This window comes from Magnolia sinica, chromosome 13 (genome assembly GCF_029962835.1).
Source record: "Magnolia sinica isolate HGM2019 chromosome 13, MsV1, whole genome shotgun sequence".
Classification (NCBI taxonomy): Eukaryota; Viridiplantae; Streptophyta; class Magnoliopsida; order Magnoliales; family Magnoliaceae; genus Magnolia; species Magnolia sinica.
Window position 1 is genome coordinate 262606 of NC_080585.1, and position 15631 is coordinate 278236.

At 39.2% G+C, this 15631-nt stretch overlaps 2 protein-coding genes across 2 annotated transcripts in view; one reads left to right on the forward strand and one right to left on the reverse strand.

Moving 5' to 3' along the window:
* The first annotated feature begins 3446 nt into the window (after positions 1-3446).
* Positions 3447-5746, forward strand: LOC131222292 (protein LYK5). Its single transcript, XM_058217306.1, has one exon. It carries the CDS (start codon positions 3503-3505, stop codon positions 5462-5464), a length of 1962 nt encoding a protein of 653 aa, XP_058073289.1. The 5' UTR covers positions 3447-3502; the 3' UTR covers positions 5465-5746.
* Positions 5747-11718: 5972 nt separating this feature from the next.
* The window catches only part of LOC131222295 (tetratricopeptide repeat protein SKI3), a 40805-nt gene continuing 36892 nt past the window's right edge, over positions 11719-15631 (reverse strand). The window contains exons 21-22 of the mRNA XM_058217312.1: positions 12288-12491; positions 11719-12154 (exon numbers count right to left, since the gene is read on the reverse strand). Of these exons, the coding sequence (XP_058073295.1) occupies positions 11967-12154; positions 12288-12491 (392 nt within the window). The 3' untranslated portion in view covers positions 11719-11966. The remainder of the gene's footprint in view (positions 12155-12287; positions 12492-15631) is intronic.

Sequence of the window (15631 nt, forward strand, 5' to 3'; positions counted from 1 at the left end):
GGTAACCAGATTGGCCTCATTTTTGAGACGTGATGATTTCCTGATGAGCAGCTTCCATGTGTCGCACATGTTCTAAACTAGAGCTAAAAGCATTTAAACATCTTTAACGGTTAGTTTCGTGCCTGGGATTGTCTGGTAAAGTGTATTATTATTATTATTATTATTATTATTAATTTTAAATGAACAAACCGTCACAAGGCCTGCTAAATGAGACGTTTCGATTGAAACATCACATTGCCACGTGTATCGTGAAGAAATGGCTCTACCATTTTCCAATTGGTTGCACCAACTCTCAAACAAACACGTTCTTTATAGGCAACTCACCACGCCATTGGCTGTTATTAACGTTCCCATTTTTTCGGAAATAATGGAATATATATGTGCTGTTCATCTGATGGGCCGCGTTTTGGATTCGCCCTCTGACGAAAATTGTTCTGATTCGATGAAACGAATGGCTATAACATTAAGAACAAAAAAAAAAAACAAGAACCTTTGTAATGTATCTATTCATTTGCGAGCAAGTAAATTAATCAGACCCTGCACGGTGGATGGTCCAGGTATGTTATCCAACTACCCTGCACCATAACGTCGAGTTTCCCGCGATTGCTTCTCTTTCTAAATGGTGGAAAAGGTCAAGATGTCAAGGGGCGCGGATTGCATACTGACCCTGACACTAGCGACTCGCTACTGGTCGGTGCGGTGGACCCCACTATGATGTATGCTTTTTTAAAATCTTTTTTTTTTTATCCCAGCCGTCCATCCATTTCTCCAGCTCATTTTAGGGCATGAGGCAAAAAAAAAAAAGGAAAAAAGAAGCAGATGCAAATCTCAGGTGGACCACTCCACAGGAAACAGTGGTGATTGAATGCCCACCATTAAAAACCTATTGGGGCCACAAGTTTTGGATCAAGCTGATATTGTGTTTTCCCTTCATCCAAGTCTACGTGACCTAATCAGAAGGTTAGATGGCAAATAAACATTTCAGTGGACCCTAGGAAGTTTTTAATGGTGGGTTTTCAATTGCCACTGTTTTCTTGTAGTGTGGTCCACCTAAGATTTGGATTATCTGGAAAGAAATGGATGTACGGCTGAGACAAAACACATACATCCTAGTGGGGCCCACAGAGCACCGACCAGTAGCAAGGGTTTGTATGCAATCGGCGTCAAGGTCCCATGTCTTCCGCATGCTTGAATCGTGCCATAAAAAATTTGGGTCACATTCTGAACTAACCAATTAGATGATGATAACTAGTAATGAACAAGTCAATTTTAATCGTTTTTAACTTGGAAAAAAAAAAAACAAAACAAAACTTACAAATGTTTCTTTCTTCTTCTTCTTTTTATTTATTTATTTATTTATTTATTTTTTTTAAAAAATTATTATTTTAAAATCTGTACGATTGGATGGAAGAGAACAACACTAGGATATTTCCTTTGTATAGTCAATAGGTCCAGATGCACCTGTAATCAAACAAAAATGACGTTTGCATATGGCTTTCTGATAAGGCCCTTGCCCCACACTCCACGGCAGTGAATCGACTGCTTTTGGACACCCACTACATTAGTGGGCCCATGGGCGGAGCTTGAATTTCTTAGCTCATTAAAGTCTTTTAAGTCTACACCTACCATCGGATTTTATCATTTTCTATTATTTTTAGTACAAGGAAGAGGATTTGCTACCTAACCTGAGTGCAACTAAACCATCACAAATTTTCACTTGGACATGTGGCAGATGACTGTGAGATATCTGGACCGCTCATTCAGCAGGCCTCCCATTTTTTATTTTATTTTTAAAGGAAGAAATGGACAATTTTGGATTGTCCTGGTTATCTACGGTGGAGCCAGCAGAAGATCAAGCAATATTCTACGACCATTTGTATCATCATATGGTGACAGAATGTGGTCCATGCCTGACGGATAGAAAAGATAGCAGCACTAGATCACATAAGAACGCTGAAGAGATGAGTGGGCCATGATGCAGGCAGGGCTATCATCTTTAGTGGTCTTCCAAGGGTAGAGTTACAAGATTGGCCACCAAAGTCTAATGGGAATGGGTCATTCAAAATCCATGGTCCACCGTCAGCCTTTCCCGTCTCATCTTCCGCTGCTTTCCTATAAAAACGCGTTGAATTCCCGTCCTCGCTTAGGTGGAGATATTTATTAAAGATGCGGAATTGCACCATCCATCTTGGACCCGATCAGAATAAATGCAGAAATATCCATGGATTTCAGACCGTACAGGTGGTGCTTTATGTCAATGATCCAGACCGTTGGTCCATTGGATCCCACTATCAACAGATTATCCCCCAAGAATCTCCTCGATTGGATAATCCTAAACGTTCATTACCAAGATAAGCACAGCGAAGATTATATCCATGGTGGATTTGCAACGGCCGAAATAGAGATGTGTCTTTAGAGTTTAGTGGGATTATTGTGTATCACCTAAATTATAAGGAAATTTTTATAAGATATATAGATACAAGACTAATCATGCTTTTTGAGATAAAATGTTAGAACAATTAATTAAGGAATGACATTTCAATAAAATAAATAAAGTTTCCACAAGGATGTTGAGATGAATAAATGACAAGACTGGGAGTGATAGAATGTATGGAAGGAAATTTAAAGATAAGTTAACTAACGCAAGAGATAACATATGGTTTGCTCATATGCAAATGAAGACCAAATACTGAGCGTGCTAGGAGCAAGTCGGTACAGATGGAAGCTTTTTAAAGAGTGAAGGAAAAGGCCTAAGAAGATAGGCAGAAGTAGTAAGAAAAGACTTTATGCGGCTTTTAATAGAATGAAATAGGAAAATATGATCCATGTAACCCATCTAAAATAGTTGAGAACAACATGAAGAAATGGACTAATCCTCGTATCATATCATTCAAAGTAAGGATTTTTTGGTGGATTTGAATTCCAAAACATACATGACGCCATGTTGGTGCATGTGTTTATTAATGATGCTCATTCATATGTGACCTTTACATGTGTCAATATTCAAGTTGCACAAGTGTACAGGCGACTAACATGCTTGTAAAATGTGGTTGGTTGATTACGATTTCATGGTTCAAGGTTCACTAATATAATGCATTTTTTATGGGAAGTGTTTCATCCTAGACGTGGATTGGATGATGAAAATATCGTGATATTTCCAAACATGTAATCGTTATGCCATAACACCTAATTTAATCATATGAGGTCCAAATAGGCCCTTAGATGATGGTAATGGTGGGGTCGGGATCACAGAAGCACTGGCACATATGAAGAACCGAAATACTAGAGTACGTTAAGCAGTGGTGACAACGACGTTAGTGATGATGTGGACCATGGCAAGTTGAGGATCCGGATTATTATTATTATTATTTTTTAAAGGAAAAAAAATAAAAATAAAAAGCAAGAGACTTTTGACTTTGATGTCTCTTATTTCTCGTGACTGCTGTTTCATTTCATAAAAGAATATTTATAGAAGAAAAGAAAGCAAGAGAAGAGCAAAGCCATGGAAATCTCCTTCTCTTCTTCATCTCTTTCTTTCTTCTTCTTCATCTCTTTCTTCCTCTCTCTCTTCCATATCCTTCATTCCCAGCAAACCTACGTTAACAACCAACAACTCGACTGCTACAACAACGCCTCTCAAACTCTTGGCTATGTCTGCAACAACTCTAGCCCTTCTTGCAATTCCTATCTCATCTTCAGATCCCAACCTCCCTACTACGACTCCGCCGTCCTTATCGCCTATCTTTTCGGTGCTGATTCCAAAACGATTGCTGAAACCAATAAAATCTCCGACGTCGAGAAGATTCCCAAGGATACTCCCGTCATCGTTCCTGTAAATTGCTCTTGTTCAGGTAATTTCTATCAACACAATGCAACGTACACCTTGAAAACCCATGGCGAAACCTATTTCCTCGTTGCCAACGACACCTACCAAGGTATGACTACTTGCCAGGCTATCATGAATCAGAATCCCTATGAAAGTAGGAAGTTGAGTGTTGGCTTGGATATTCTGGTCCCGTTGAGATGTGCTTGTCCCAGCAGAAGCCAGATTAACGATGGCGTCAGGTACTTGCTGACTTATCTGATTACATGGCATGATGATATTCCTAAGATCTCCCAGAGATTTCAGGTCGATGAACGGAGTGTTTTGGATGCAAACGAGTTGTCAGAGTCCGCTACTATTTTCCCATTTACGCCCCTTCTGATTCCGCTGAAAACAGAACCCACTACGCTTCTCACTGTAATTCCTCCACCGCCCCCAGTTGGGTCTCCACAACCGAGCAATACTCCTGTTGTTGAAACAGGATCTAAAAAGAAATGGGTTTTCGTCGGAATTGGAGTTGGAGTTGGTTTTTGCATTTTAGCACTTTGTGGGGTTTTGATTTGGTTCTTGCTTCATCGGCGTAAGCAGGAAGGTAAGCCCATTCGAGAGGATAACAGGTTTGAGGAATCTGCTGTTGGATTTGGAGAGTTATCAGGAATGAGATCCGGGTCTGTTTTCTCACAAGGGATTCGTGAAGTCATTGAGTCTCTGACTGTGTATAAATTTGAAGAGCTGCAAAGGGCAACTGATTTTTTCAGTGAAGATTGTATAATCAAAGGGTCTGTTTATCGTGGGGTTATTAATGGTGACAATGCCGCTATAAAGAGGATGAAAGGAAATGTTTCGAACGAGATCAACATACTCAAGCAGATCAGACATTCCAATGTGATAAGGCTATCTGGTTTCTGTTTGCACGAGGGAAATACCTATCTAGTCTATGAGTTTGCGGAGAAGGGATCCCTTAGTGATTGGCTTCATGAGAAGAAGTACCAGAGTTCTTCTACTCTCACTTGGAAGCAGAGAGTGCAGATTGCTCATGACATTGCAGATGGGCTGAATTATCTTCACAATTACGCGAATCCACAGTACATCCACAAGGATTTGAAGAGCAGTAACATTCTCTTGGACGGTAACTTTAGGGCAAAGGTTGCGAATTTCGGCCTGGCGAGATTGGTGGAGAATCAGGAAGGTCTGCAGATGACGAGGCATGTCGTCGGTACTCAAGGCTACATGGCACCAGAGTATCTTGAACACGGGTTGGTCACACCAAAAGTTGACGTATTCGCATTTGGGGTGGTGATGTTGGAACTTCTATCTGGGAGGGAAGCTACCACTGCCACGGTTGATGAAGAGAAAGGAGGAGACTTACTGTTGTCGATGTCGATAAGGCCAGTCCTGGAAGGAGAAAATGTGAGAGGGAAGCTGAGGACCTTCATCGATCCTTGTCTGCAACGTGAGTACCCCTTCGATTTGGCCTTCACCATGGCTAAATTGGCTATGAACTGTGTTGCTCATGATCTGAGTTCCCGTCCCACCATTGCCGAGGTCTTCATGTCATTGTCCAAGATTCTTTCATCTTCATTGGACTGGGATCCATCGTCGGATATTGCAAACTCTGGTTCGATCGTTCTTGGCCGTTAGTTGCCTTATTGCTTTTATTTTCTTGTTTATATTAAGGAAATTAGAAAGCACCAGGTACACTGTAGGGGTTATGTACAATGTTATGTTTTTTTATCAGCAAACAAGCAAATGCTCTCTACAACCCCACTGTACTATGTCATCTCCAGTCTCTTTTCATTTTATTTGTTTCTCTTTTATTTTGGAGAGTGATTTATTGTCTCTGGGTAGTTCAGAAACATTTAAAGATAGTTGTAGTGAGCTTTCAAATTAAGAAATATTAGGAGATTTGCCCCATTTCAAAGATCTGCATGAAAGTTACCTAAATAGGGTTTAACTTTATATCATTTTATTGATATTTGGATGCTGTTAGTAGCCAAAGGCCTCGAGCTAAGAAGTGAAGCGCGGTTCTTACCAATCAAGAGACATTAATAAATCATGCTTATGGAGTAGACATCCGATTAAATGAGGCAATCCAGACCTTGTATGTTTTTAATGAAATTATCAGTTTTCCAGAACAATGGTTTTTTACAGAAAGCACTTCAGGAGGGTATGTTATACAACTGATCAGCAGCAAGGGCATTCTGCCGCCTTGACGAGTGATGTTTTGAAGAAACCAAATGTCTGACATTTTGGATGAAATTTCTGTTAAGGACCCAGATTTTCCGGTGAGCCTTTCATTCAGCTCAGTGAGGGATTCTTAAATAAAAGAGAACAACGAGTTGCTAACTTGCAAGTCCAAGCAGAATCGAGTGATTTCTGAGTGACTACTGTTAATTTTTTGAAAGCCGTCCAAAATTCCCAATAATGACACCGAGATGAGTGCAGTAATCTGATAAGATGGTCTGAGGCTTGAGGAGATCCAATCAGTGCTTCTAAACAAAGTTAACGGTCTACCCAATTAAGCTGACAACAGCTGATGTTTAGATGACAGCCTGCTTATCTCAATACGGAGGAGGATTGTTTCTTAAGAAGTTATTGGTATTTACAGATTGTTCTGGGCTACCTCAAACTGGGTTTTTTTTTAATTTTTTTTAAATTTTTAAATTTTTTAAAAATTTTTTTTGGCTTAGCTTGTTAGTACACACCCATGTCAGTACACACACTCCTTGTTAGCTCCCTTTGAGGTACTTTCTTCAACGAATCTTGCTAACTTTCCTAAATATCTTTTACACTCAGTATCGAAGACAGATCTTCTTCCTGTCTTCTTCCACATGGGCTGCCGTGGTCTTGGTTAAGTCACTGCTGCATCAAAGCAGCAGGCTTCTCCCATTATGCTGACCATCCAATCCTTCAGCAGCACCTGTGCATTTATCTGAGGCTAAAATTGGTTTGATCCGCTTAATAGGTAAATGCTCTCTCCCTTCTTATTTTCTTTGTTTGTGGGAGTTTAGGCTTAAGTCCTCGAGCAATAGTAACCCACAAAGTATTACAACAATGCTTGGAGCAATTGGCCTGAATTTTGGCTGAGGCATCCATATGATTCATACGTTCAATGTGAACCACTGGTCAGTCTTTTTGTACCATCCATTACAATATACACATTACGGCCCGCCTATTGAGCAGAGCAGATTGGAATGATTTTTGGCCAGGGACTGCCAGAAAAGCAGCATGTGTGGGTGATTTCATGGTTCAAATTTGTCTGCTTAATTGGGAATATCAACTTCTTCTTATTTATTTATTTATTTTATTTTTTTAAGGTCCGCCTGAAAACAACCCAATCAGACAAATGGATTGTGGTCTTTGTAATTCTTTGGACCATGACACATCCATAATGGGGCCACAATTTGGACGGTGTAGAAGATTTGTTGTAAAAAAAATATTGATTAAAAATATTTTAAATAAATAAATAAAACATAAAAATATAAGTGTTTTTTGAAAAATAATTCGCATGTTTTTTGGAATAGTCCCACGTGGGAAAGGAGATAAGAAAAAATAGAGTTTATATGTGAAGTGTAGAGTACCATTAAATTTCTTTGGTTGATCCATGGAGTATCGGGGCTTGCACTGGAACACTCGCGCTCTCTTGGACATGGTCTCGGGCTTGGTGCGAAGGCTTGGGCATGTGAGGCAGTGTGGCTGTGGAGGCGCTAATGGCGCACTTTGCACGTACACATCGTGTCGCAGATGGGTCCAACAATTATAAAATGGCTAGCCAGTGAGTCTAAACGACTAGTATGCAACCAACAATTATCCCATATGCACAACGGTCAGCCACCCTAGCCTCTATAAACAATGCCTGGATGGTTCAATAGACCATCACAAACACTCGAACTATACTCACACACAAACCTGTACTCTTAGCAGTCAGTAAGGTTCACCTTAGCCAGAAGACCTCAAGAAACGGACCAACCAATGCGGTAGTCTACAATTTTCTAATTCTCTTTCTGATTCTGGGATTTTTTTTCTTGTTTTTATTTATTTGTTAGAAATTTGTGTACAGAGTTCCATTCGTGACTCTTTGTATTTGCTGAACACAGATCCACACCCAGGCTCGTCGTATCCTAGAATCTGTTTTCTTAGAACCTATTAGCATTCTTGTTGGACATAGGCTAATAGGGTTCACTGGTGGGCAATCACTAGTGAGGGGTCCCATGATACTTGGCATCTTTTCAAATTCAACTTTAAATGAAGATTTAGATGAGGAGATCGGGATAAGATTAGATAATTTCTAGTCTCATCCAAACTCCCCATCTTTCCCTATAAATGGAAGAGGCTCTCTCATAAATAACATATTAAGTAAAAAGAGAAAATTGAAAGTTGATATTTGTCCATCTAGCTTGTCCTTGAGAAGATCTAAGCCATATATCGTAATCTGAGGCCATCTATACCGTAGAATCAAAAGGGGTGATTAGAGTCATCCGCTCCAGTAGTAGTTAGGTGGACCACTAGATCTAGACCATTCATCTTCGAATTTGTGGAGGTTCCATATCGTATAGACCATCAGATTTTGAAGGCTCACACTTCGGCATAGACTTTCAATTCTCAATCTGATTGAAAAGGGACAAATAATGCTTTAAGGACAAAGTATGATTATGTGCTTATGATATTTTGTACCATGGATATGTGGTACAAGTGGAGAGAGAGAGAGAGAGAGAGAGAGAGAGAGAGAGAGAGAGAGAGAGAGACTTCAATTAGACAACTTGAATATAATTACATAAGAACAAGTGTAAGAAATGCAGACAAAAGCTAGAAAAGAGAAAACCCAAATACATCCACTTAAACATAACATACTTAACAGCACCTTGCTGTACAAGACCATCACCATATTAAGAGAATTCGAGGATATTCACAATATACTTGGGTTTTCAGTGTGTAGTCATGGACGATTTGTCAGGTGGGCCCCACCACTTTGGTGGACCTCCCACGCTGGGAGTTGTTAGCCACAAATCTCGCCATGTTTTAGTCCAATGTGGATAGTAGTTATGTTTCTCCCCTGGACAGCCTATTTAGAGACAGCAAATCTTAAGGTAGGAAGGGATTCGGCCTACAGTGAAGAATTCCATGGTGTGGATTACAGAACATCCATGGGCCCCACATGGACAGAATTTTTTATTAAATAAAAAAATTAAAATTTTTTTTTTTTAAAAAACAAGGATAACATAGTGGTTGCCTCCATATTGAAGGCAGAAAGCGGAAGAACTTTTCATATAATTATTGAGTATAGGAAAGGAGAGGTTAATGAGGTTTATAAAAGGAAGGGATGATGGTTGGGATGGAAGCGAAAAGGGAGGCAAGCAACGAGGTACAAGGCCACTTTCTCTTTTTAATCTTGGTCAACAGCAAAACCTTCCCTCCACCCCATTCAATTACAGACATAAACCTCTCTTTCACTCTCTTTGCCATTTTCTCCTTCTTCTCTCTCTCTTCTTCCTCTTCTCCTTCCCACTGAAGAGGGTAGCTCCTCAAGAAGGCCCGCCTGTTGTTGTAGTCTTCGTCCCGAAAGCTCCTCGTTCTCAGTCCTTCTTCCTCCATTTTTGACAAATCCATGCTCAACGAGACCTTTTAGCTTTCCCTGTATTTATTTCAGAAAAGGAACTAGCTCTTATAGAGAGAGAGAGAGAGAGAGAGAGAGAGAGAGAGAGAGAGAGAGAGACGGGCCTTTCCCGGCACTTTGACAGAAGACGTTGCCAGAATTTAAATTTAAAACGGATGATAAGATGTGATGAGGACAAACTATCGGGTCCGGACTTGGCACGATGTCTACATTCGATCCTTGCAGGCAGGTGGATGGCTAACAAGATAGGGCCCATGTGAACCCAAGATTTATCTTCCTTGTTTAACCAGGGGCATACAAATAAATGGTTCATAAGGACACACGTCACATGTCTCGAGAATGCCAAAATTTGGATAGATGGCTAAGATCTTCCAATCTTGAGGATATCTGGGGCATTGCTTCAATCACTAGGATCCAATGGAGCGACTAGCTGAAATATACTTTGGACCCTACATTCAATTCGATTTCATGGGAAAAATTTTCAGCCCTCGACCAGCCCTCCCATATGAGCCAGGAATCGTTGGGGCTCTGGTGTATTGGCCATGTATAATGTCCACGCACACAATCCATGAAAGTGGGGGATCAACCATATGGCAATCCAGCCTGTTGATCTGATTTGCCAAACTGCCATCTTCTGTCTTAAATGATCCAAGCCATCCAATCTCCAGCCCTTTTCCTCAGATTTTGCCCTTTCTTTTTCTTTGATTTCTTTGGCCGTGTATGACAAGATGGAAGGGTTGAGACCCTCTAATTAAGGTAAGTTTTGGAAAATCCTCTAACCACGTTTAGGGGCCTAATAAGATAAAAAGTACATTTATGTGGGCATCAAATTATGGACCCCACTTGTGCCACTGAGGCCAGTTAGTTGCACCAGTACCACAACACACGAGCTGATGCTCCAGGGCGTAATTCCTCTGATTTCATGGGAAAAATTTTCAGCATTAGGAAGAATGGAAGTTGCTATATTTGTACTGAAAACAATGGTCATTGATAAATAAACGAGCTCGCTTGATGAAGCAATGCAGATTGCGTTTCCACACCCTCTGACAAGTGCCATCTTAATTTTTCAGTTTAAAGTGCAGGGTTATCAACGGGCCAAGCCACAGGTTGTCTTCTGCCTGGATTTCAAATTGTCAGGGCTAGGCCTATCTAGAAATTCAAATTTGTTTGGCCCATTGACAGCCTTATTTAAAGTGGAAATAAATAGAATAATAGATGGCACAAACATGCAAGACTATGGCCCAAAGCAAACTGAGATCTTGGAGCCCGTTGCACTGCCCAACGCACTCCAAGCCCTATGAAATGCAAACAAGGCCATTTAATGAGAAACGTATCATCCTAAACAAGCAACAAGCTTTGCCATTAACAGTTTAACTTTCCTGCAGAACATTTTTCTGGAATTCTGTTAAAGTTAACGAGTTCAAAATGAAGCCATTCATAGCATGGCATTCTTTTCTAGAGAGAAAGGGGAGAACAGCTTGCCTTCCGGAAGGCTAGAAATCAATGTATTTTAGTTAAGAGGATTCCTGTGAGATGAGATGAAAAAACAGAAGATTCCTGTGAAAAAACTGTGGATTCCAACCATTCTTCTGTTTGTTTCCAAGGGCAGTTTCCCAAGGAAAACCTTGGAAATTGAAACCAAAACTACAAGGTGCAGTTGGATAATTCCTTGTCGGAAATTAATTCAACATTTTTTTGGGGACATCTATTTCCAGAAATTTCCCCAAAACCTTAAATAAGGAAGACGTATTCCACATATCAAATTTCTGTCCTCGGTTTTCCACATTCCAAAACACCACCTAAAGTGATGCAGAATAATGAAATGAGGCTCAAAAGGAAAACAAAACAAGGTATGAAGATCCATGACCATGAATGCCGTCACCAGAAAACAAAGCATCCAGAACCAGGAAGGATGGATCTATCTCTTGCATTCTAAACGGTGACCAATCCCTCGAAAAGACCAACCCAATTCAACATGGTGGCATTTAAGGAATGAAGCCGTCTCTAGTCTTTATTGGAAATGGGATCTGATTGAGGCAAAGTTATTAGTATTTACTATTTAGAGAGGGACTGTCAGATCAACCCTCGTTCTCTGCAAAGCTAGTCACTGAAGGAAGCTCTAATCTGTTACCACAATGGGCTTTCAGCAAAGGCTAGGGGCCTGTGGAGGTTCACATAAGGAATTAAAGAGATCAATTTTCTATCTGCAGGGTCGGGCTTCTCCTAGCTTTTCAAGGTGCCAATTATGTTGCCAGTAGCCTCGCTTCAGAGAATCACTATATCAGTCACTCATGCCCCTTTCAAAAGGGTTCTTTGTTCTTTACTAATAGATGTCACCATTCAAAAATAAAATAAAACCCGAGGCAGATCTATGATTCTTTATCAAATTGGCCAACATTCAGAACAACATCGATGATAGGAAGCACACCAGCAAGCGACAAAATATGGAAGATCAATAATCTGCTTCATATGACAATGGGAAAATGGAAAACCAGTGACCAAGATCAGCGAAATGTGTCGAGTAACAGGCTACTCTTGTTCCCCCAGCTTTTGCAAAACCTTCCAATACCTTGAACAAGATGGGTTTGAGTGAATCGCTCGAATAATCCATCTCTGCGGGCTTTGAGATGATTCCACACTGGAGAACTGGTCAGGCACAACTTTCGACTGCCTTGCAAGCAAATGCATTTGAAAATATAATTCTGCAGGCCTCATCTCTGTAGAAGACACAGAAGAAGAAAAAGATCAACATAGAACCAGTAAAGCAAATGCATTTGATCTTTGCAGGCCTCATCTCTGTAGAAGATACTGAAGAAGAAAAAGGATCACATCGGACCAGTAAATCCCTACCTGCTGGCCAAGAAAACCATTCAAAGCGAAGGTTCCTCTCCCACTTTGCTCTAGCGCCTAGGCTGGCTTCTGCTTGAGCAAGCAGTGCTGAGACTATAGGTAAAGGAACAGGCGAGGACTCTTGAGCTCTTGTGAGGCTGCTAACTGCAAGCAATAGAAACTGAGAACCCGATCTCTGCCTAGCAAGCTCCATACAGATAGCACCTGTTGAAATTCTGCCTCTTGTAAGTGGTAACTAAGGTGTATAACTTAGGAACAGAAAAACAGGTGGAAACAAAAGTGGCAACAGAAGCTTCATCACCAACTATTTCAAGCATAGTCCTGAATATTGGTGTTGCAGGCCATATCAGCCTGGCCAAAAATGATACAATATAGGCACTGTGTATCGATGTCGAGAGAGAGAGAGACCTTTTTTAGACAAGAATGTTGTCTATTGTCTTCACCTATTGAAAGTCAACCAAATGGTGTATTTTGGACATGTATATAATGGTGTATCAGACCTATTAAGACCTCTTTTTTTTTCTCTTCTTTTCTTTTTTTTTTTCCTTTTTTTTAACACACCCCACGCACTCCCGCCGTAGTGGAATTTCACCACCTATGGGTACTCGAACCCTCAACCACGTGTTGAAACTCCTGAGAGTCTACCACCGGAGTAAGAGTAAGGACCTATTACATTGAAAGACAACAAAACGAAGATAAAAAAATGAAATTAGTGGTGTACCCTTTTCTCCAAAATTTCCCATAATCCATTGCATTTTGATTCGCCAAATCTTACTCGAATATTTTGCTTTGATCCTCAAAATAGGCCTAGATCTAGCCTAAAATGACTTCTAAGCTTTTTCCGTGGTTTTTGTGTTTTAAAGATGAAAATTTTATTAATACAAGGCGACAGCCTAAAATTTACAAAAACCGAAGACCAAAGAAAGAGAAAATCACCCATTCAATTACATGAGAAATAGCTTTCTTTTTTGCAAATTCTTTACTTTTTGCCTATCAAAAGGCACTCAAATATCCCATCCCCCCCAACACACACTTCATTCTAAACTCTTTATCTTTCTCTCTCTTATTCCTTAATCATTATATTCTCTCTCTTACATTCGAAGCCTAATATCCCTACAATCTTCTACAACTCTAGTCTCTACAAACTCCTGAGAAGAGAAGTTTACAAAGATCATTCAAGAATCAAGATTGAAGCTCGTAAGAAGACAATCATACTACTCTCTCATTCTCTTACATTCTTTCTTTACATTCATTCATTCTCCCTATTTCTCTCTTCATTTCATTCATTCTCTACATACATTCTACATTTCTCTCTCTTTCTCTTACATTCTGTTTCTCTAATCTCGCATTCTCCCTTTCTCTTATATGATGTGATGGAAAGGATAGGAAATAAAATCATGGACCATTTTAACGATAGAGGGCGTGATTACAAGCCCATTTTAGATATTATAAATAGAAGATAGAGTTGTCAAATGTTATCTCCATTGTAATCGGCTGCCTACATCCTTAATTCAACCATATTATTCACTTTCCCCAATCCGATAGAAGAAAAAACAATGCATATGATTGGATTTCCTAACGTGTTGGAAATAACGGTTCCAGATAAAGAAAAACGTGACAGAATTTCAGCTCTACTGGACTTTATACGAAAAGTGTGGGTATATTCTGAAGAGATATAATCATCAGGCATAGAACAATGAAATTGCCAAGAATGAACAACTTAAACTCTTAGCAAGTATGTCTAATGGTTTAAGTAACTTAGAATAGTTTTTCACAATCCAATCTAGAAAATCTAACCTACTTAAAATTGTTTTTAACTGGTGGGCTGCCTATGGAATGGATCCAAACAGGAAGGATCCAGCTCTAAAGAAACTAGCCATGAGAATTCTTGGACTCATATGTTTTCCTAGCAGTTTGCAAGCACAATTAAAGCATGTTTGAGGCGGCAAGTTTGGCAATTCACTCCTTATTGTGGATGTCCGTAGAAAATGTTAAAGTTAGGGAGTTAAAAGTTATAACTAAGTCTTAAGTAAGCTAATGCACTTTCTTTCATGTAGATTCATACAAAAAAAAAGAAAAAAAGAAAAAAAAAGAAGAGGAATCATCTTGAACAAAAGCAGCCCAACCAACAATTTGGTCTTCGTCCAATATAACCAGAAGTTTCAAGAACAATTCCAGGATAAGAGAGAAAAGCTTGGTTTCCATGATACAATCTACCTAAATGGTCTAGATGCATATAATAAGTGGCTCGTAGAGACAGAGGACCCAGTCTTCGTTGGCAAGGAGCTAACATAGGCCAACGTTGAAGATGTCGTATTTGGATTGACACCTGAAGAAGGTACTTCCACTCGAAGGTGGAGGATAAGAGGAGATGAGCAGTAGCAGTCAACTGGTGGACGAGATTGAGAAAATAGAAGGAGGAGATAATCAAGATGAAGATCAACCATTGAATGTTCATGAAGTACTAGTGCGCACAGATGATGAAAAAACATAATAAGATAAAGTATACATCGAAGAAAGAGACGACTCTAATGATGACGACGATAATGACAATGGTAATGATCATATACCATAATGGCAACTGGATCAATGTATATAGTATTAGACTATTAGTATTCTTATTACTCTATTAGTATGTTTATTTTTAATATTTCATTATTTTATAAGTAGTGTATAAACATAAAGTTGAAGTTGTTACTTCAAACTTGAAAGTTCAAAGTTCCATTATCAATAAAATTTCTATGTTAGAAATTCTTCATAATTAACTCACTTATAAATTATATTTGTAAATTAAATGGCTTGTTGATTGTTTTGTTAAATATATTGTTGAATGTTGATGTACTTCATTCGTTGTTTAGTTGATTTTATTTCTCTCAAACGAACTTGAAATATGTAAAATAAGTTATCTAATCACTAAGGGAAGTTTCCCCTAATTTGTTATATTTTTTATGTTTTTTAAACTTTTCCCTTATTTTTCATTTTAAATTTTTTTCCATATATATATATATATATATATATATATATATATATATATATATATGCAGTCGCATATGTGCATATGCATATGCAGTCGCACATAATTGCATATGTGATTTGACAACATTGTTTGTAAGTATTAGTTATTTATTAATTATATAGTTTCAGTGCCTCAAATATGCTTACGAATAACACACACTTCTATCAACTAATTGCATGCTGACAAGTCTTTTAATAGCATCTAGAAGAGACTAGACAGGCTAGCACAGCAAACCTCTGTTTGAGGCCTCATGACCATGCCTGCATATGGCACAATTCAATTACCATGTAAGATATTAGCTAGAGGTTTGACTTCATTCCTCCACTAT